The 21,514-nt window shown below is 46.4% G+C and overlaps 1 protein-coding gene across 12 annotated transcripts in view; it reads right to left on the minus strand.

The window, feature by feature from the left end:
- RBM15 (RNA binding motif protein 15) overlaps nt 1-19,441 on the minus strand; it is a 42,784-nt gene extending 23,343 nt beyond the window's left edge. For 5 of the 12 annotated variants that reach the window (XM_075910255.1, XM_075910261.1, XM_075910257.1 and 2 more), the window contains exon 1: nt 1-19,441. This exon is cut by the window's left edge. In XM_075910255.1, coding sequence (XP_075766370.1) covers nt 16,372-19,203 — 2,832 coding nt within the window. In that variant the 5' untranslated portion in view covers nt 19,204-19,441 and the 3' untranslated portion in view covers nt 1-16,371. The other 7 variants (XM_075910258.1, XM_075910256.1, XM_075910250.1 and 4 more) reach the window with 7 other exon arrangements.
- Nucleotides 19,442-21,514: the final 2,073 nt, after the last annotated feature.

Consider the following 21,514-nt stretch of genomic DNA (forward strand, 5'->3'; position numbering starts at 1 on the left):
AATCTTTGCCTACTTATACCAGGGAAAATTTTGGCCTTAAATCTACAATTCTTGTTCAGTATAATTGCTATTAAGGTGTCTAATTTTTCCAGAGATTCAGAGCACTTTGAGTAACTGCGGGCAATGAACACCACTCAGTCCATTAATCTCTAACTGTAGCATCAAATGTTACTGTCATAATTTGGTTGAATTAACTCTTAAATCCATGCCACAAGCAAGATGTATAGACAAGGATTTCTCAGGGTCCTCTTTCAACTCTAGGTTCTACAATACAACCTTGAAGGCAAGGAAATTCTCTTAAAGAATGAATCAAATTCAGCTCTCAACCGACTCCCCTGAATTGGGGTACCCAATGAGTTAAATAGGCTTCAAAATATTTTTCAGACAAGAGCAGGTATTTTGTGGGATACTGTTAGGTTAGGTTTACACTAACAGAACTTTGAATACTTGTAAATTATACCAGCAAAGCTCTCCTAGTGAGCATGCATGCTTTTGCCAGTGTAACTTATTCTAGCCCATTGAGGAAAATCTTTATCAGCAAGAATTAATTTGCCAGTATAACTGCATCTACACTAGGGGCTTTTGCTGGCACAGCTAAAATGGTCACAGATTACTCCTCATCAAATCCCTGATCAGAAAAGCTACTCTAGAACAATTCTGTTTTGTAGACATCACCTCAGATTGAAAAATGAGACAAAAGCATCTATTCCAAAATGTTAACGTGCCTGAGATTCTGTATATAACAATGCACGCTAGACTAGCTAGAAATGTGTTAAAACAGCTAACTGCCTTGGACAAGGTGGAAAACTTTCAAATATCTATTAATCTGAGGACCAAGTAAACTATCCTGGATGAAGAACACATTGATAAGGATTAGGGATGTTAACGGCTAGCTGGCTAACCGTTTAACTGATAAGTGATTGCTTATTGGTTAATGGTGCCAGATCATAGAATACTAGGACTGGAAGGGACCTCGAGAGGTCAATGAGTCTAGTCCTCTGTCCTCATGGCAGGACCAAATACTGTCTAGACCATCCCTATTGACATTTATCTAACCTACTCATAAATATCTCCACAGATGGAGATTCCACAACCTCCCTGGGCATTTTATTCCAGTGTTTGACTATCCTGACAGTTAGGAACTTTTTCCTAATGTCCAACCTAAACCTCCCTTGCTGCAGTTTAAGCCCATTGCTTCTTGTTCTATCCCCAGAGGCCAAGATGAACAAGTTTTCTCCCTCCTCCTTATGACACCCTTTTAGATATCTGAAAACTGCTATCATGTCCCCCCTCAATCTTCTCTTTTCTCAACTAAACAAACCTAATTCCTGCCTTCCCTCGTAGGTCATATTCTCTAGACCTTTAATCATTGTCGTTGCTCTTCTCTGGACCCTAATTTCTCCACATCTTTCTTGAAATACGGTGCCCAGAACTGAACACAATACTCCAACTGAGGCCTAACCAGTGCAGAATAGAGCGGAAGAATGACTTCTCGTGTCTTGCTCACAACACACCTGTTAATGCATCCCAGAATCATGTTTGCTTTCTTTGCAACAGCATCACACTGCTGACTCATTCAACTTGTGGTCCACTATAACCCCTAGATCTCTTTCTGCCGTACTCCTTCCCAGACAGTCGCTTCCCCTTCTGTATGTATGAAACTGATTGTTCCTTCCTAAGTGGAGCACTTTGCATGTGTCTTTATTAAACTTCATCCTATTTACCTCAGACCATTTCTCCAATTTGCCCAGGTCATTTTGAATTATGACCCTATCTTCCAGATTAGTCGCAACCCCTCCCAGCTTGGTATCATCTGCAAACTTAATAAGCGTACTTTCTATACCAATATCTAAATCGTTGAAGATATTCAACAGAGCCGGTCCGAAAACAGACCCCTGCGGAACCCCACTTGTTATGCCTTTCCAGCAGGATTGTGAACCATTAATAACTACTCTCTGAGTATGGTTTTCCAGCCAGTTATGCACCTACCTTATAGTAGCCCCATCTAAGTTGTATTTACCTAGTTTATTGATAAGAATATCATGCAAGACCGTATCAAACGCCTTACTAAAGTTTAGGTATACCACATCCACCGCTTCTCCCTTACCCACAAGACTCGTAATCCTATTAAAGAAAGCTATCAGATTGGTTTGACATGATTTGTTCTTTACAAATCCATGCAGGTTGTTCCCTATCACCTTGCCACTTTCCAAGCGTTTACAGATGATTTCCTTAATTACTTGCTTCCCACAGAAGTTGTACTAACTGGTCTGTAGTTTCCTGGATTGTTCTTATTTCCCTTTTTATAAATGGGCATTATATTTGCCCTTTTCCAGTCCTCTGGAATCTCTCCTGTCTCCCATGATTTTCCAAAGATGATAGCTAGAGGCTCAGATACCTCCTCTATTAGCTCCTTCAGTATTCTAAGATGCATTTCATCAGGCCCTGGTGACTTGCAGTCCATCTAACTTTTCTAGGTGCTTTTCAACTTGTTCTTTTTTTTATTTTACCTTCTAAAACTACCCCTTTCCCACTGGCATTCACTATGTTAGGTGTTCCTTCAGATTTCTCAGTGAAGACCGAAACAAAGAAGTCATTGAGCATCTCTGCCATTTCCAAGTTTCCTGTTACTGTTTCTCCCTCCTCACTGACCAGTGGGCCTACCCTCTCCTTGGTCTTCCTCTTGCTTCTAATGTATTTATAAAAAGTCGTCTTGTTTCCCTTTATTCCTGTAGCTAGTTTGAGCTCATTCTGTGCCTTTGCCTTTCTAATCTTGCCCCTGCATTCCTGTGCTGTTTGCCTATATTCATCCTTTGTAATTTGTCCTACTCTCCATTTTTTATATGACTTTTATTTTTAGATCATGCAAGATCTCGTGGTTAAGCCAATGTGGTCTTTTGCCATGTTTTCTCTTTCTAACACATCGGAATAGCTTGCTTTTGGGCCCTTAACAATGTCCCTTTGAAAAACTGCCAACTCTCCTCAGCTGTTTTTCCCCCTCAGTCTCGATCCCCATGAGACCTTACCTATCAGCTCTCTGAGCTTACTAAAATCCGCCTTCCTGAAATCCATTGTCTCTATTTTGCTGTTCTCCCTTCTACCCTTCCTTAGAATTGTGAACTCTATGATTTCATGATCACTTTCACCCAAGCTGCCTTCCACTTTCAAATTCTCAACCAGTTTCTCTGTATTTGTTAGGATCAAATCTAGAACTGCTTCCCCCCCTCGTAGCTTTTTCAATCTTCTGAAATAAAAAGTTGTCTCCAATGCAGTCCAAGAACTTATTGGATAGTCTGTGCCCCACAGTGTTATTTTCCCAACATATATCTGGATAGTTGAAGTCTCCCATCACCACCAAATCTTGAGCTTTGGATGATTTTGTTAGTTGTTTAAAAAAAAGCCTCATCCACTTCTTCCACTTGGGTAGGTGGCCTGTAGTAGACTCCTAGCATGACATCACCTTTGTTTTTAATCCCTTTTAGCCTAACTCAGAGACTCTCAACACTTCCGTCGCCTATGTCCTTCTCCACCTCACTCCAAGTGTGTTCAATTTTTAATGTATAAGGCAACACCTCCTCCCTTTTTTCCCCGTCTCCTTCCTGAGCAAGCTGTACCCTTCTATAGAAACATTCCAATCATGTGTATTATCCCACCAAGTTTCTGCGATGCCAACAATGTCATAATTGTACTTATTTATTAGCACTTCCAGTTCTTCCTGCTTATTTCCCATACTTCTCACATTTGTATATAGGCATCTAAGATCCTGATTTGACCTTGCCTCCCAGTTTTGCCCTGACCCTCCTTTCTCTCTGCCATTGTAGCCCACGCTCCCTCCCATTTCCGGCCCATCTCCCAGGTCCCCATGTTCTCAACTTACCTGTGGGCTTTGCTCACCTGTCCCCGTCGAACCTAGTTTAAAGCCCTCCTCACTAGGTTAGCCATTCTGTATCCAAATAAGGTCTTCCCCCTCCTCGAAAGGTGGACACCATCCCTGCTTAGCAGTCCTTCCTGGAATAGCATCCCATGGTCGAGGAAGCTAAAGCCCTCCTGGCGACACCATCTTCGCAGCCAGGCATTCACCTCCAGGATGCACCTGTCTCTGCCCGGGCCCCTACCTTCGACAGGAAGGATTGAAGAGAATACCACCTGCGCTCCAAACTCCTTCACTCATACTCCCAGAGCCCTGTAGTCACTCTTGATCCACTCAGTGTCACACCTCGCAGTATCATTAGTGCCCACATGGATGAGTAGCATGGGGTAGTAGTCAGAGGGCTGGATAATCCTCGACAATGCCTCCATAACATCTCGGATACGGGCCCCCGACAGAGCGCACACCTCCCGAGATGAAATGTCAGGGCGACATATGGGCACCTCTGTCCCCCTCAGAAGAGAGTCTCCGACCACCACTACCTTACGTTTCCTATTCGCAGTGGTGGCAGCAGACCTCCCAGTCTTGAGGGTACGGGGCTTCTCCTCTTCTGGTGTAGGGGGTGATTGCTTATCTCCTGTATAAAGAAGATAACCGCAACACTCCCCCCTCACACCGCGTATTGTGCATTTAACACTCGGACCAGCAGGTTGGCTCAATCCCATGCCTGGGTAAGTATAGGCTGGGCTCACACAACTCTCAGGCCCAGATCAGTGCAACAAGAGCTGCTGCTGTCAGGGGGAAATATGGTCAGGCTCATTTTCTCTCCAGGACAATCCCTTCAGGGTGGTCAGGGCAAGGAGGCAGCAGCAGAGGAGGATGTTGGCCTATGATTCTAGCAAGGTACAGTTGAATTTCATGTGTCACAGGATTTTTTAAAATCAGTACAAAATCCTTTTACTGAACTTACTCTAACTGCTGATTTTTGATAAAAATGCAGCAACAAATGTAAAACCTTCATCATGATGAACAGCCACCATAAAAAAACCCTACCCATTTTGGTGTATTCTTCAATTATTTCTACAGAAACAGGGCTCACATTTGCAAAAATAAGTAAGAGTTTCTACGGTATTTTAAATCCTTACCTTACGAATGAAAAAAATCAAAGACCTGTTTCCACAAAAGCAGAAATCATTGTAAGTTTGTTATACTCTGGCTCTCAGTTGCAGACTTTCAGTTCCTCCTTCCGTACCTGTGGAAACCTATATTGGATCATCAAAAGTCAGGCAAAGATTTAAAAATACAGCTTTAGACAATTTCAAGCTACACAAAAGAAGCCTTATCCCTGCCTTCCAGTTTGCACAGCAACCTTTTCAACCAGAAAAGTTTATGAAACAGCCAAACTTAAGACCTTACATTGTCAGTGTTGGCTTGCTATGTTTAGGTCTTGTCTACACAGGGAAATGGACTGGCATATTTATTGTGGAATTAACAGTGATTACTGCAACATCAACTGACTTTCTCTGGAAGACTGTCCATATGGGGAACTATTTTGGAACAGCTTATACCAGTCAATCTCCATGTGTAGACAAGGCTTAAGTGATAATTTCCAAAGATGACTGAAGAATGAAAACCATTAATATTTAAAAAGTTAAAGGCAGCATGGCCAAGCAGTTTGAGCACAGGAATGGATGTCAAGGCAAGTTACATCACCTCTGTGCCTCCATTTCCCTAGGTATAATTCTGAGGTTAAATTATAGGGATGACATTTGTCCCTTTAAAATTATTCTGAACTAGTTGGAGCATTATTGGTGCAACGTGTAGAAGACAAAAAAAAAATCTGTCTAATCTATGGGCAAAGTTTTGAAAATATCCAAGTGACTCAGGAGCCAAAGTCCCTACATAACTTGAAATTGAGGTCACCTCCTAAATCATTTTAGATACTTTGAAAAATGTTAACCCATGACAAGTAATATTCGTGGGTTGCAAGCCACAAGTGGATTTTCAATGCATCTTCTACAATTCTCTGCAGCACATATTAAAACACTGATTATCAACTAATCCGGGTGCTTTTACTAGGTCAGTGGCACTCAGTATGGTCCGTGACCATCTTGGAGGGGGACCGCAAGCTCAGGGCTTACCTCCCCATCCCCACATTGGGAAGCCTGCACTGGCACTCCAGCCCTGCCTCCTTCCCTGCGAGGCTGGAGTACCAGCGCCAGCTTACCATTCCCTCTTCCCCCTGACCGTGGATTAGCAGCACAAGCAACCATTTGCCTGGAAGCTTTCCTGGAATGACAGCCAATGGGAGCAGTTGGAGGTACACAGCCAGGTAAACACCCTGCACCTCCGCACCCCTCCTGCCAGGACCCCACACCCTACCCTGCTCTTGCACCCTCTCCCCCAGGCCCCTCCACCCACTCCTGAACTCTATCTCCCGGCCAGATCCCAACCCTGCAGCTTGCTCCTTCCCTCTACCTCCCAGCCAGACCCTGCAGCCCCACCCCTTCCTGCACCCATTTTGCCACCATGGATGGTTGGTCCAAGGAAAGGTCTGCCTTAAGTAGGGTGGGCTGTGGGCCAAAAAATTTGAGAACCATTGTACTATATTAACAACCAACTCTACTTGGTAAAATTTGCTGTGAGAACTATACACACATCTTTCCTGTCATAAGAAGGAATTCACACTACTATGGCTCTTTTGGGTAATGCTGATCTGTAATTTGGCTTCTGAATCAGAGGATCACAGTCCTAGATTATTTTTACATCTAGGCTAGCAGGAACTAGGATCACAGCCTGGATTAAGAGAGACAAAAATAGTGTCTATTACTCAACAGCAGCTCCTTCCCAGTGTCACCGAGAGGCACACACACCCCTTTTCCTTCCTCCCTCCCTCGTTTCCTCCCCACCCCATGAAATCTATCCAGCCCACTGAGGCAATGAGATAAAGCTGTGTGCAAAGAACAGCTGAAACTGGGAAAATCTCCATAGATCTAGAGGATCTAGTTTTAGATGCTAGAGTTCAGTAAATATGTGAACATTTTAGAATTAACTGTGTGTGTTAGGGATGTAAAAAAACCCTTTAAAATGTAACTGTGAAAGTTCTAGTGGTTATATGTGCTATGTAGTATAAAGCTCCAGCAGCCATCCCTGCTCCCAGGGAGCCAGCTGCACTGCGGCCTCTGCAGTATAAGCTTTATACTGCAGAGCCTGTGTAACCACAACAGAAACCAATAAGCTGCTGTTTAGATGGTCCCACACTTACATCCCTAGTGTGTGTGTAAGATCTATATCTATAAAGGCTATATGTGGAAACAGCATAGTACAGTCAGGGTAGTTTTCACACTACCTAGTTACAGCAATCTCTTCAGTCTAGTTGTTTGAAATGAGAAAATACCAAAGGCATTTATTGAGAAATATCTGACAGTTAGGAAACATGCCTGTGTTGTGGAATCTCCACCCCTGGAGATTTAAGAGCAGGTTAGACAAACACAGGAATGGTCTAGATAATACTTAGTCCTGCCATGAGTATAGGGAACGGGAATAAATGAACTCGAGGCCCCGTCTATGATTCTATGAGGATCCATCCATTCTCATTTCACATGAATTTTAGCACTGATGAATAGATATGGAATTGATAGCCAGGGAGAATGAAGTCTTTCATTCATGTGCAATGACGACGGTTCAGGAAACTTTCGCTTCCTTACAGTGCCCCACGGACATGCCTCAACCCTAACAGAGTGATAATCATTTAGGAAACTTTATTTCAATTCCTTCTACACCAAGATTGACACAGGATTTATAGCACTGAATGAAAGATAGCCCATAGATGTGGGCTTCGCTAGCACTTTAGGACTCTTATCCAGATCTTTACTGTGGCTCCTGGAAGCAGTCGCCCATGGACGGATAGATTTTTACACCCTTGAGGTCCACCCAGCCCCCTAAATCTGGTCAAGAAGCAGAACAATTTATGGTAGTTCTGTCTAGGTTTAATGTGATTCAAGTGCGGGGCCTGCAGATTAGAAAGAAAGTGCAATCTAAACATGAAATACCTAAAAGCTCATTTGTTGCACCTTGCAGAAGCCACAAGGAAACAACCAATGCAAGGTTGCCTCCGAGACTAGACATTGTCACATACTGCAGAGATACTGCCCTCAACAGGACAGCACATGTATCTTAGTATTTTAATTTAGATCCATTGTGTCCAACCTGTTCTGAAGCAGTAGCCACTACAGTGGCTAGTGTGTTGGACACCATGGATTTAGATAATGCTGTCAATATGCTAGATACTTTAGTCATCATCACATAGTAAAAGAATCACACTGAGAAAGCAGCAACTCTCAATTGAAGTTAAAATCTGAATACTGATCTTCAGCACATAAAACTAATATAAATAACTGATTCTTTGGCTTTTGGGATGGAAATACAACATGACCTGGGCAAGCACTCCACTCTGGGCAGTACAAGGACTAGCCAGTGAAAGAAATCACAACTGTTTTCCAAATAATTAGTGCTCCATTCCTGTTTGAGATGCCCTGGCTTAATCACGATGGCATTAATATCCCAATAATTCAAATCCCTCATAGAGGGCCCAAACTTCCATTTAAAAAGTCAATGGAAAAAGTCCTGTATGCTCAAACTCAAGTTGAGCTATGTCCTCTACTGCTTTATGGTTTACTGGAGTGAGGACTGGACAGTATCCTATTATCAAGTTAGCAACAACAGCTCGAGTGAATGGCTGGCAGACTCCTTCCATTCTGAAGTATTAAGCCCAAAATATTCCCCACTTTTTTTTCAGAGTACCTGTCCAAACTATTCACGCTCTGAAAACTACTGCACATATTGTCTCTCACAGCTCCCCCGGTAGTCTCTTGCTAATAACTAATTCCTTGCCATTTTGAAATAAAATGTTAGTTGTATAGTACGCAAACCTTACTGTGAACATAAGCAGTGAATAGGTCCAGTCTAAGAGCAGATTGTAAATACATTTACTTTTTTTAAAGTTACTTACAACGTAGCTGCAGCAGATAAAGGGCACAGTTCCAAAGAAACATGGGTGTAAATTCAACTAACCAATTCCCCTCTTATTTGGTTAGAATCAGTTTCCACCACAGTGTAGTTAAACACTTCATCTTATAAATCCATTTTCCCATTGAACTTGGTTTTCCTGAAGTCCCGCTAGCCAAATTAATTCAATGCACTGGTCAGCCTTTAAAATGATTAATTTTAACAAAAGTGTGCAGTTACCTGGCACGTTAAGGCGTCCCTCTAACCAATCCAGAGGGGCTGAACAATCCTGTGAAGAAATAACTCACTATTACAGAACAGCCATTAGAGAATCACCCTGCACTACATGCCAACAGTAATGAAAATCATTGTGGCGTGTGTATCTAGTAATACAGAGAGAGTAGAAATAATCCTTAATTAAGGAGATTCACACAATGTTGAATATAGCTAGAGGGATCTCTTATGGATTAGTCCCCAGGGACACCACATTGCGTTGGCAGCAAGTTGAAGTTCCGTCTTCTTACATCAAAAGGGTATGAAAATGAGATAGTAAATACCAGATCGCAGATGCACCCACCCAGATTACCTGTCTCCATTATCCATCTTCCTAAAGATGTCCCAATTATTTGGACTATAGAAATAAACCTCCCTCACATCTTAGCCGTGATTGACAACCCAACCATACCAATGTAGAAGATGATCAATCAACCCTAACCCATTTGTAAAACAGAATTAAAATGGTAACATTTAAAATTTAGATGGCATATCTGGGCAAGGTAGGAGAAGAAACATTGAGTAAAATCTTAATGCCAACTAGGATGAATACAAACTTGTATTGGAAAACTAGAAAAACTGCATCTGAAATGGCAGTCATCACCTATCCACACTTTTGTTCTAGAACCTTTTGTGTTATACAGCTTAATCCTACACTTATATCAGCATACTGTACCATTGATGGATGAGCAGCTTTGTTGAATCATTGGCAAATCCTCAGAATGCCCATACACACTAACACCCCCCCCCATGCCAATGTTAGTCCATTGAGGGCACGAAGCAGAAATATTTCCCAGCCCCTCATAACACTAATTGGGAGGCGCCCCCAAGCATTTGCTTAATCTATTTACGCCTAGCACTAGCTCCACACATGCACAAACACTCTAAGTAGGGTTAAGTTAGTGTTTTCACTCAAGCATTAGGTAAAGGATATGTCTAGGCTGCAAAAAAGATAATAGCAAGTCTGAGTTTGGGTCTACAGACCTGAGTTTGCATTACAGGGCTAAATAGCAGCACAGACATCTCCACTCTGGCTCTGAAACCCATCACCCCCACCAGGTTTCAAAACCCAATCTCTAGGCTAAATAGAAGAGCAACACTGCTACTTTTAACCTGTAGCAAAAGCCCATCCATAGACCTGGGCTCAGACCTGTTGCCACAGGTTTTATTTTTGCACTGTAAAAATATGCTGGTGTGGAAGAAAACTTAGGCACTGGGTTGCCAGAAAACCTGAGGTACTATTCATGGGGACAGTGTCTTAAAATCCCAGTTGCTAGAAGTGCTTTAGATCCTTTATCATGAACCCCTAAGACAAAACTGAAAAGTAACATTGAGTGGCACTGAAGAATACAGATCAGTCCCTAAAGACTGTTGGTCATGGCTTCGACCTAGAGTGAATGTGTTAGTAAAATTAGTAGGTATGGCTCAAGGGTGGAGGATAAAGAACAAAAAAAAACCCAAACAAACAAAAAAGCCACAAACCCCAAAACCTTTTCTCTATAAATCACAATTCATTTTGACCTCTTCAAACCCTCTTACCTGTTTATAAGGGATTTACACAGCTGTTTGCCACGGGAACGGACACCTTGAAGAACAAAATTGTGGCATCCTTTGTTGATAAGCACCTGCTGCCTAGCAATCATCCTGCATGGATACAGGACAGCACTAGGGTTCTTTATCCACAGTAGATTACTCATTTCAAGGCAACCAGAGCAAGCTCGCATCTCAAGGTGTCTTCATCTGCATGTCAGACAGCGACTAGTTATTCTAACAGACAGGCAAACATAACACGAGGTTTCTGAAGCCAACGATGCAGCAGTGTTAGCTCCCTCTTGAGCTCTGGTGTTGTCAAATGCCTCGAAGTTTCCTGCAGCAAACGGAGTTGTACTCCTGTACTGGAACAGCCTTCCAAAGCTCAGGAGCCCCCGTACAGGATAATCAGGAACTACAGCATACCATTTTTTCAAAGGTGCCTCCATTTTTTCCTCTCACAATCTGTACTACAAACTGATGTGACTGCAAGCAAATGTGCAGTCGTACCTATGAAACGATCAGGGTGCATGCACATCCAAGGCGTGTGGAACATTTGCTTCAAAACGGCCCACAATAAGGCACTGATACCAATGCAAACGTTTTAATTAAACTCTAGCTCTCGGGAATTCTTCATCCATTCAGAACTAAACCCATCACTGCATCACTCTGGTGAAAAGCCCCTGGAGATGGAGGAGCTCCTCAACGTGTGTCAAGGAAGGTTTTTATTAACATCATTTAACACTTTTTAATGAGACTTTTCTTTTCGCAATTTGGTGCAAAGGTTTGCGTGCAAGATTCAATGCAATTTCAAACTTTCTTCAAATTAAAAAAAATGAAAATTAAAGCCAAACAAGTTAGGTCAACAAAATAAATCAGAAACTTAAAATTCAGGAACTCCAGCTCTTCAAACCAGCGAAGCCCCAGACTTGCACACTGTTCTGAGGCTTTTATGGTGCTTTCCCTGCTTCTTGCATGCGCGCATCAGCACTGGTAAAGATGAGGTGTTAGCAGCAAATGACCCCCATCACTGCAATCAAAGGGAGGTGCCACAGCAACACAATGAACTAGATTCTTCAGATCTGATACAACAGGCTGGTCAAATTGAAAGTGATGGTCTCCCTGCTTCTTGCTCAAGACCCACAGCTATCAGATCAACAACTGAGCAGCAGCAGCAGCAGCAGCAGGTACCCCTCCGCTGCAAACAAAGGGGTCAAAGGTTTGTCGTCAATTCACTTCCAAGCAGAAAAACATTTTCCTCAAAAGAAACAATTTATTTAGAATGAAACAAAATCAGCTCAACTGTGAGCGCATGTTTGTGTGACAGCTACTTTTAAGCTGTGAGAGCCATAAAAAGGGTATTCCTTTACTTTTCCAGAAATCTTGTGTACACAGCACAAAGCAAAGAGGTCATTTTTCCACTTAAAACACGGGCATTGGCATCACAATAGCAGATACACAACTTTTTTTTTTTTTAAAGCTGCCATTTTAGTAAAATGCACAAATACTAAACAGATAAGCTTTCTTCCATCAAGAGGCCCATGTAAATTCCACACAAGCCACAACTTCTCTTCGCAAAGGTCCATTAGAGCTTGGAATCCCATGTCATCTTCCACAGTTGGTCAGCCTTGCTTGCAGGAGGAAAGAAAAGGTAAACATTTGTACTGAATAACAACAGGTTTTCCCCTCCCCACACTACACAGATGAACATAAAGAACTACAAGGCCTCTCTAAGTATTCTACTTAGACTTTGAAAAGCACCAATACCACCCACCGGCACAAAACCTTGAAATGAAGTCACTTTCTATATATAAATGCATAACAAGTAGTGCAGGGTTTTTGAACTGCTGTTAAACTCTGTTCACAGATTTGAAGGTATACAGGATTGAAGATAAACAGGTGGTTTTTTTTAAACCAGGTAACAGAACATGTCAAAAATCAGCCATGAGGAAAACCAACTGAATAGTTCATAATTCACTTGATTTTCCTCAAAGAACATTTCCTGAAGGCAACTTCTCAAACATACGAAATGTAGTGATACATGTTGATATCTTCTCATTTTGCTGTACAAATTCCAACAGCAGGATGCAACTCCATTACTGTAGCAAAGAGGTCAAATCAAGGATGTCCCTACTAAACAAAACTTGTTACTGTTAAGTAGTATTTCTAATCCATTTTCATACAATTAGGACTGAATGAAATTAAATAATCCACTTAACATTTTCAAAATATTGTTTGCTATGCTTACGCCTTATGCAAAGACTACTTTTATATCAAGTTTAATGATTCATTGAAGTAGCTGTCCTTGGTTTTTATTTGTAGAAAGTCATTAAGAATGGGAGGTGGGGAAAGAATCCCAAATATTTAGTTACTTGTCAATTATTTTTTTCAAGTCTGGTTTCTTTTTACATCAGGCTCTTGGCAGGCTCCAGCTAAGCACTGCTGTCAACACTGTTTTAATGGAATTAGGAAAGGATGTCCCAAGCAGCCTTCTCCCAAATCCTCAGAAGTCTTTATATCCTTACCCCAACATTTTGTTCTCCACTTCCCACCCCTACTAATACTCAGGGCCCTACACACAGCTATCATCATCTGGCTGATTCTTTAAGCTTTTCAGGGAAGCCGTGTTCTCTCTTCTCTGCTCTCCATAGGAGGCTTCCAAAATATCTTCTTGCCAATAGTGGTTGAAGGGACATCTAACTGAGAACTCATCTTTAAAAAGTTGAAATTTGCCTGTGTTTCCTGGACTTCTCATCTCCCCTCTGTGATCCATCCAAGGGTGATATTGCTGTCTAAATCACAGCAATACCTTACAATAATTTGAGGTAGCTGTCACATCGCAGTGGCAACAAACAGCAGACTGTACACTAAATCCAAGCAAACAAAACCATTGGCTAGCAGCCAAGGGAGTTGTGTAAAGTTTGCAATTTGTAAAAATCTAAAATATTAACAAAAGTATGAGTCACTTGAGGTTCTTTCCCCAAAGCACACTTTGAAATGATGATTCAGGAAAGGGACATCCATTTCCACGCTAATTCAGTACATCATAACTAATGAAATACAGGAACATCAGCTGCACACAGCGTTAGAAGAGATATTGAGCTCTTACTACAGCCCCATAATGACAGATATAACCAGATAATGAAACTCTGCTAAACCTGTTTAGCTCTAAACAGAAGTAGCATTACATTATGGATTCTGTTAGCAGCCAACCCTGGCAAAGGAGGTTTAAGTGGACAGTTACTCCAATGCTGTGCACTTCTGTAGTAAAAGGGAAAATACAGCCAAAAGAGTGGTGTTAGAATTGATGCAGCCTGTGACTAAGTGCAGTGTGAAAATGTTGCTAAGTTGTTTTCACTTTACATACCCTTAAAGGATATTAAAATCCTTGTTTGCAGAACAGCAATAGCAAATAAACCAGGTTTAACAGAAGCATATACCTCATTAAATAAGAAACCAAGAAACTTGGAGTTTGAAGTACAGTCTTATCTATTCCATGTTAGTTTTCAATACAGCACATCTCAGACTCATAAAAGCCAGAGATAACAAACAACTGCTTAACTGTCATGGGAAAATGAAAGGACATCTAGAATGCTCTTTCCAAGGAGAATTTCCCTAAGTATTAGTTGTCAGCTTTGCGATAAATGTACTTTGACCTCAAGTTTTGTTGGTTTCTTTTTTAAAAAAATAAAACAGGTGTCTATTGCATATTACAATAACAAACATGGTTTTTGGGAAGTTTAAAGGTTGAACACAAACAACTTAGTGCTAGTATTTTACATTTTTTAATTCCCAGGGGTAAAGTTAGAAGGGTGGTCTTTAAACAATTAAGAGTAATTAGCCCAGTGATTTAACTTCCTCCTGCATCAAATACAATGCAGAAATGCAACAAATGCTTAAAATAATGAAAATGGGCAACATAGCATCTTGATGAATTACGTAAGATGCAACAGACACACCCACTAAAACAAAACATTGTGTCACAAGCATGAATATGCTGTATTACATATAACATATGGCGCTTCCCTTATGTAATCGCTGCCATTTCCAAAAAAATCCCACAATTCTCATTGTTAATAGCAAGACAAACAGCTGTATTCTGCCTTCTGTAAGCCTATTACGTTCATGCTGAAGGACAATCCAGAAGTCCTGGATTTTACTCACTAAACATTAAGAGTATTAAGTGAGGTTTCTAATTATAGTTTATAAAAAAGCAAGGAGTAGCAAGAACAGTTTTAGTTGGTAGTGACCAATGAATACACCCTACGATCTGAGTAAGGCAGTATCATTTTTACAGCGCCACATTTCAAAAAACAATCCTTTAAAATGAGGCAAGACAGACCCAAGTGCAAGATGATGATGTTTCTACAAAGAGGTTTACAGTGTAATATATTCAGATTTACACTTCATTTGGGGACTAGCAAAAGTGAAGGCTTTAAAATGTTTCTGATATGCTTTTTCTAGGTTTTATCATGATAAAGGACAAAAGTATACAGAGAAAAAAATTAAATGAAGTAGGTTTGCTGAACAAGGTGATCTGCTTTTTCAACATTTTGCAGTACTGTTAATAGTCTGCCAAGATGCTAAAAAACATTATTGTCCCAATGACTATGAAACCTCATATAATGCCCGCTGTTCTATACCTAAAAAAAAATCTGCAGAAGACAGACAGCAGTTTCTTTCTATTAATAAAGAGATAAAAGGGTGATGAGAATTTTCAAAGAATTAAAAGCCCTGTCTGAAGTGTATTGTTTGGAGTCTGCATTGCAGAATCCACTGTACCTGCAACTCTGAAAAAGGCAGTAAAAACCAAAAACCCACCAAATGATCAGCTGTTCATAAAGCACCTACTTGTTACTTGCATACTAGAGTAAGTACAAGACATTCAAGGTTTGTAACAAAGTCCTCACCTATTTACCAAAATGTTGTTACTGCTGCAAATCCAAAGTGCATATATGGGATACAATGGAACTTAGAACAGGAAGAACACACCTGTTAAAAGCACACCTTCTGGGCATGCATGTGTGTGGACTGACTGAAATCAAATTAATACCTATTAAGGAATTCAATGTTCAAGCTACAGTGTACCACAAGATGAGATGTTAGTCCCCTAAAAGAACTCAACCTTGAGCCAGTCAACTCAAAGTTAAACCATTCAGATTCCTGATAAAGGGTTTATTTAACTTTGGGGCACTGGTATCAGACCTTCACAGAATTTCAGAGATTCAAAACGAGTCAAGGCCAGTCCGCTATCCGATTTTCTATTTAAATTACTTAGTGCTTTAAATTTGGTCTTCTAGTTCTGTAATTCTAGAGGAATTTTTAAACCTGCTTAAAAAAAATGGTCAAAACTAAAAAGAACAAAGTTAAAAATTAAAAAAAGGTGGAATTCTGTTTTCTATTTTTTAGTTGAAGCAGGCTTACCTTTCCTGCTTACGCTTGCTGAGAAGGGATCCTCAAAATATCCTAATTCAGGCTAACAGCTAAACCTTCCTGGCTTCTAACTACAGAAAAATGTAATTACAAAAAAAAAAAAAAAAAAAAAAAAGGCAGGGAATACTGGCTACATATAAAGATCTAATTAAAAATAATTGTGAGGCTGGCTAAGGCTGTATCCCATAGCACCTGGCACACGGCAGAGGGGCTGTGTGGAGGAGGAACAGGCAGGTTTGGGTACAGAAAACACAAGAGCTTTAGGATGCACCACGGACAATGATCATGACTAAATAGTCGTCCTCTGATTTGGCCAGGGCCTTGGCTGTGGAGTCCAGAAACTGCTGGGAGAAGTCGCAGGGTGGAAAGGCGTGCAGGACCCCGCTGTTCTCCTTGTCTTTGTTGCCCCCCACAGGGAGGCTGATCACTCCGGCAGCCTGCTTTTGCTTTAGATAGGACACGAGGTTCCTGAGTGGCCTCTGTGTGGAGGTGGTGGCAGCCTCAGTGGCTCCAGATGAGGAGCGGTTGTCCGAGGTGCCAGGCACAGCCAAGAGAATGGCATAACCATTGGGCCCTGCCACTTTGATACGGCGCGTGACCTCATCCAGCTTGGGCTGGTCCAGGCGGAGACGTTGGGTGATCTTGAGCTGAGCCACTTTGCCACCAGTTGCTCCCTCTACCAGGAGGCTGCTGGCTACACTGAGATCCCCCTGAAGAAGGTGCATGTTGGACGGGAAGTTACTATTCTTCAGGAGGAGCATGCCCTGCCAAGCCAGGCATAGTTTGGGGGCCCCAGCAGCCTGCGATGTTCCATCTTGCTGCTGCTGCTTCTGGGGCGGAGGTTTGAGCCGGGATCCTCCACCACTGCCACCTTCCGTGGTACGCTCATCCTTTTTGGCTGGGCTTTTACATTCCTGGGCAACAGCTGCTGTGGAGGTGCGGTGTTTCCGCTCTCTTTCAGCAGAGTTTTTGCGGTCACGCTTTTCACTCAGACCTCTTTCAAGACTGCCCCTGCGTGGCTCCCGGATAGGTGATGGCCGATCCAACAGGAGCAAACGGGAGGATGAGCGTTCTGTGTCACTAGTGTAGCGTTCCCTGCTCCCACCAAGATCAGGACTGCGGTCTGGGGGGGAGGCTGTGGCCAAACAATGTCGCTTACGGGACGCAGATGAACGCTCACTATCTGGAGAGCGGTCTAAGTGCCGGCCACCATCCTCTGCCAATCTTCGCTTCCTGGGTTGGTCTCTACTGCTGCTGCTGCCGCCACCCAGTTCCCTTTCCCCTCGGTCCCGCTCCAAGGACCAGCCATCCCGCCGGCGCTCCAGACTTTCCAGTGGGTCGTAGGCAGCGGCTCGATTGCTCCTGTCCCGTACAGGAGGTGGCGGTGGCACCCATTCCGCCTCAGGATAGAGATCTCTGTCGCGGTCTCTATAGAGCAGTGGTGGTGTCCTGTCACGGGCCCCCCGAAGTGGGTCTGGGGGAGCCCCACGGTGAGCCCCAAAAGCAGCTGCCTCTGCAACTAGCTCATAGTGGGCAGGTGGTGGTAGGGTCAGTGGCTGCAGGTAGGGTTGCTGGTAGCGATGCTCCGTGTCAGCAAAGTCCACACGTAGGCGGCGGTCTGGCCCACCCAAGGGGAAGCCACGCATGTGGGCACAAGCAGCCTGTGCTGCGTCCAGGCTCTCATATTGGATGTATGCCCATGAATCACCTTTACGATAATCAATAGTGCGAATGGTGCCAAAACGGTCAAACTCCCGTGCCAGGGCAGCCAGTGGCACCCAGGGCCCAAGGCCACCCACCCAAAGCCTGGTGGTAGGGGTGGCTTTGCCATAACCAATTTTGATAGGGTTACGTAGCAGCACCTTTCCAGACATGGCTAGCTTGGCACGGTGCGCCATGTCCAGGTTCTCAAATTTGAGGAAGCCATAGGTACTGGTCTGGCCACGACCTGGACGTTTGATATCCACTTCTGTGATGACCCCGAAGCGGTCGAAGGCCCGGCGCAGGTCCGACTCGCTCACCGTGATGTCCAGGTTGCCCAGGAACAAAGTACGGTTGGCTCTCTGATCATCCTCAGGACTGATCTCCTCCTCCCCGGCAACTCCAGCACCTCCTCCTCCTCCACGGAAACCCCCAGCTGCAGCCACTCCAGCCACTCGCTCCAACCCATAGGCCGGCCGCACGCGGGTATCATAAAAAGCCCCATAGTCCCGTTCCCTCTCCAACTCCCTGGGCAGGGGGGGCGGTGGGGGCAGGCGGCCCAGCGCGAGTTGCTGCAGCCGGTAGTCTCGATAGCCCAGGCCCCCTCCTCCACCCGCCGGCGACAGCGCCCTCTGGGTTGCTCCAGCCGCAGGGTGCCTGACAGCTGCGGCCGCGGCCGCCGCCACGCCCACGGCCGCGGCCCCGTAGGGCGAATGAGAATCCTTGTCCAGCAGGGCCGGGGAGCGGCTGCTGCGCCGCCGGCTGCTGCCCCCGACGTAGACCGCTTCGATCTTGAGCGGCCGGTCGTAGAGCACCAGGCGGCCGCGGGCGTGCTTGGCGGCGCGGGCGTCCTCCGGCCGGCGGAAATTGACGAAGGCCACGCGCTCGTCGCTGGCGCCGGTGCCCGGCGGGAGGCGGCTGATCTTGACGCTCACGTCGCCGAAGCGCTTGAACTCGTGGAAGAGCCCGTCCTCCACCGCCTCGTCGCTCAGCGCCGAGCCCAGCTCGCTGATCTTCAGCGTCTTGTACTCGCCGCTCCCGCCGCCCGACTCGGAGGCGGGGGCGGGCGGCGCGCGGGACTCGCCCCGGCTGCCGCTGCTGCGCGACGACTCCGCGTTCTTGCTGCTGCTGTAGCCGTGGCGGCCGGAGCTGGGCGCCGCCCCCGCCTCGTACTCGCGGCTGCCGGCCCGGCTGGCCTTGTCCAGGTGCAGGCCCCGCCGGCTGCTGCCCTCGCCCGAGCCGCCCGCCGCCTTGCCCCCGTTGCTGCCGCCGGAGCCGCCGGGCTTCTTGCTGCTCCGCTCGCCCCGCGCCGAGGAGGAGGAGGCGGCCGAGTCCTCGCCGCCGCCCCGCGACCGCTTGGCCTTGGCCGGGGAGCGCTCCTTGCCCTTCATGGCGGCGGGGCCCCGCGGGACGGCTTGCCTGACTAACCGCCGCGCTCACACACCCGCCGCCATCTTGGAACCCGCCGCGGAAATGAGCCCCGCCCCCCGCTCGCCCATTGGACAGTTAAATCGCCCCCCGCGCCCTTCATTGGAGAGGGAGGCTGTCGGTAGGCCGTGGCTTCGGCCGTCGACAGCGGAAGGCCCGCCCGCCAAGCAGCAGAGTGAGGTTGTGATTGGCAGGGAGGGCTGTCTCCCGTACAGATTCCCTCGCGCTCACGGCTCAGGAACGGACGAACCACCTCGACTGCTCTGATTGGTCGGCTACGGAACCGCTGCTTTCTGATTGGACAGTCAACCTGTCAATCCTAACGGTTCTCGCGGTCTCGCTGCCCCCGCGCTGTAATTTCCTTGGTCAGGTGGCACAGTCTCCTTTCTGTGACTGGGGGAGCTGACTATCATTTCTAACGGTTCTACTTGCGGCACCAGCGTCCCGCCCCATCTTTTGCTATTGGCCGGAGCGCGCTTAACCCCTCGCGTTTGATTAGATGCGGGTTCCGTCAATCAACGATTCCTCGCGTGCCACAGTCATCCCGCCCCCGTCGCTCTCATTGGTCACCCAAAGGCTTTCCCTAGCGATCTGATTGGATGAAGGCCACGTCTCTCCCATCCAAGCGCGGGCAGCAGCCAGCCCCACCCCCAGATCCTCATTGGCCGATTGAAATCTTCCGCAACATCTGATTGGATTGAAAGGGCTGGTCCGTGGATAGGCTGCTGGAGGAGTCAGTCACGCTAAGGCCGGCAGGCGGGCCGCAAAGGGTTCGCGCACGTGGTTTTGCTGAGCCCGGTAGGGTCCCTAGATCGGGCCCGCCGGCCGGTTTGGGGGAGCTCCGGATCGGGCCCGCCGGCCGGTTTGGGGGAGCTCCGGATCGGGCCCGCCGGCCGGTTTGGGGGAGCTCCGGATCGGGCCCGCCGGCCGGTTTGGGGGAGCTCAGGATCGGGCCCGCTGGCCGGTTTGGGGGAGCTCCGGATCGGGCCCGCCGGCCGGTTTGGGGGGCTCCGGATCGGCCCGCTGGCCGGTTTGGGGGAGCTCCGGATCGGGCCCGCCGGCCGGTTTGGGGGAGCTCCGGATCGGGCCCGCCGGCCGGTTTGGGGGAGCTCCGGATCGGGCCCGCTGGCCGGTTTGGGGGAGCTCCGGATCGGGCCCGCCGGCCGGTTTGGGGGGCTCCGGATCGGCCCGCTGGCCGGTTTGGGGGAGCTCCGGATCGGGCCCGCTGGCCGGTTTGGGGGAGCTCCGGATCGGGCCCGCCGGCCGGTTTGGGGGGCTCCGGATCGGCCCGCTGGCCGGTTTGGGGGAGCTCCGGATCGGGCCCGCCGGCCGGTTTGGGGGAGCTCCGGATCGGGCCCGCCGGCCGGTTTGGGGGGCTCCGGATCGGGCCCGCCGGCCGGTTTGGGGGAGCTCCGGATCGGGCCCGGGCGGACCCTGTGATCTCTGATCCCTGCGGGCTCAGTCTGATGGCCGGGGGATGCGACCCTCTGGGCACTGAATGGGTTTGGGTTTGTAACCCGGCAATAACCCGGACTAGGTCTGGTATTAGGGGTGGGAAGCAAACAGGGTTGATTCGAAATGGAAGGTCCCTTTGAACTGGTGTTTGTGTTTTGCAAACCCCACAGGGATCTGGTCAATAGCTGCCTTTGGTTTTAATTGAGAAACTTCAAAGTGAGAGATTTGTGGTGTGAGGGGTTGGATCACGTTGCAGTGGGGGAGGTCTGGACTGGACTCTAGGAAACACTGTTTCCCTAGGCGGGTGGGGAAGCGCTGGGCTGGGTTCCCTAAGGAGGGGGTAGAATCTCCATCCCTAGAGGTTAAGTCCCATCTTGACAAAGCCCTGGCTAGGATGATTGAGTTGGGGTTGGCCCTGCTGTGGGCAGGGGGCTGGACCTGATGCCTGCTGAGGTCTCTGCCCACCCCAGGGATTCTATGATTTTAGTATCACAGAGAGTTCCTTGGGGTTGTCACCCCATGTCCTGATCAAGCCACTGAGCCTGCCTTCCTGCTCTCTGAGGCTCTCCCCCATACTGTGCTCCTAGGCCAAAAGCACTGGTCTCCCCCGGCCAAGGCACAGAGTTGAGGTAACCACTCCCCAGCAGACATGAAGCAGCTCAGTCCTGGGGGAGCTCAGCTATATAGGGCAGTTGGCAACACCCTATATATAACATCTTATAAATTCACCCTTTACCAATGGAAGTGGTTGCCCTCCCCCACATAATAATGATTTACACTGGGTTTGATAATAAACAAAAGCATTTTATGTTATTAAGT

Source organism: Pelodiscus sinensis, chromosome 27 (assembly GCF_049634645.1).
Source record: "Pelodiscus sinensis isolate JC-2024 chromosome 27, ASM4963464v1, whole genome shotgun sequence".
Lineage (NCBI taxonomy): Eukaryota > Metazoa > Chordata > Testudines > Trionychidae > Pelodiscus > Pelodiscus sinensis.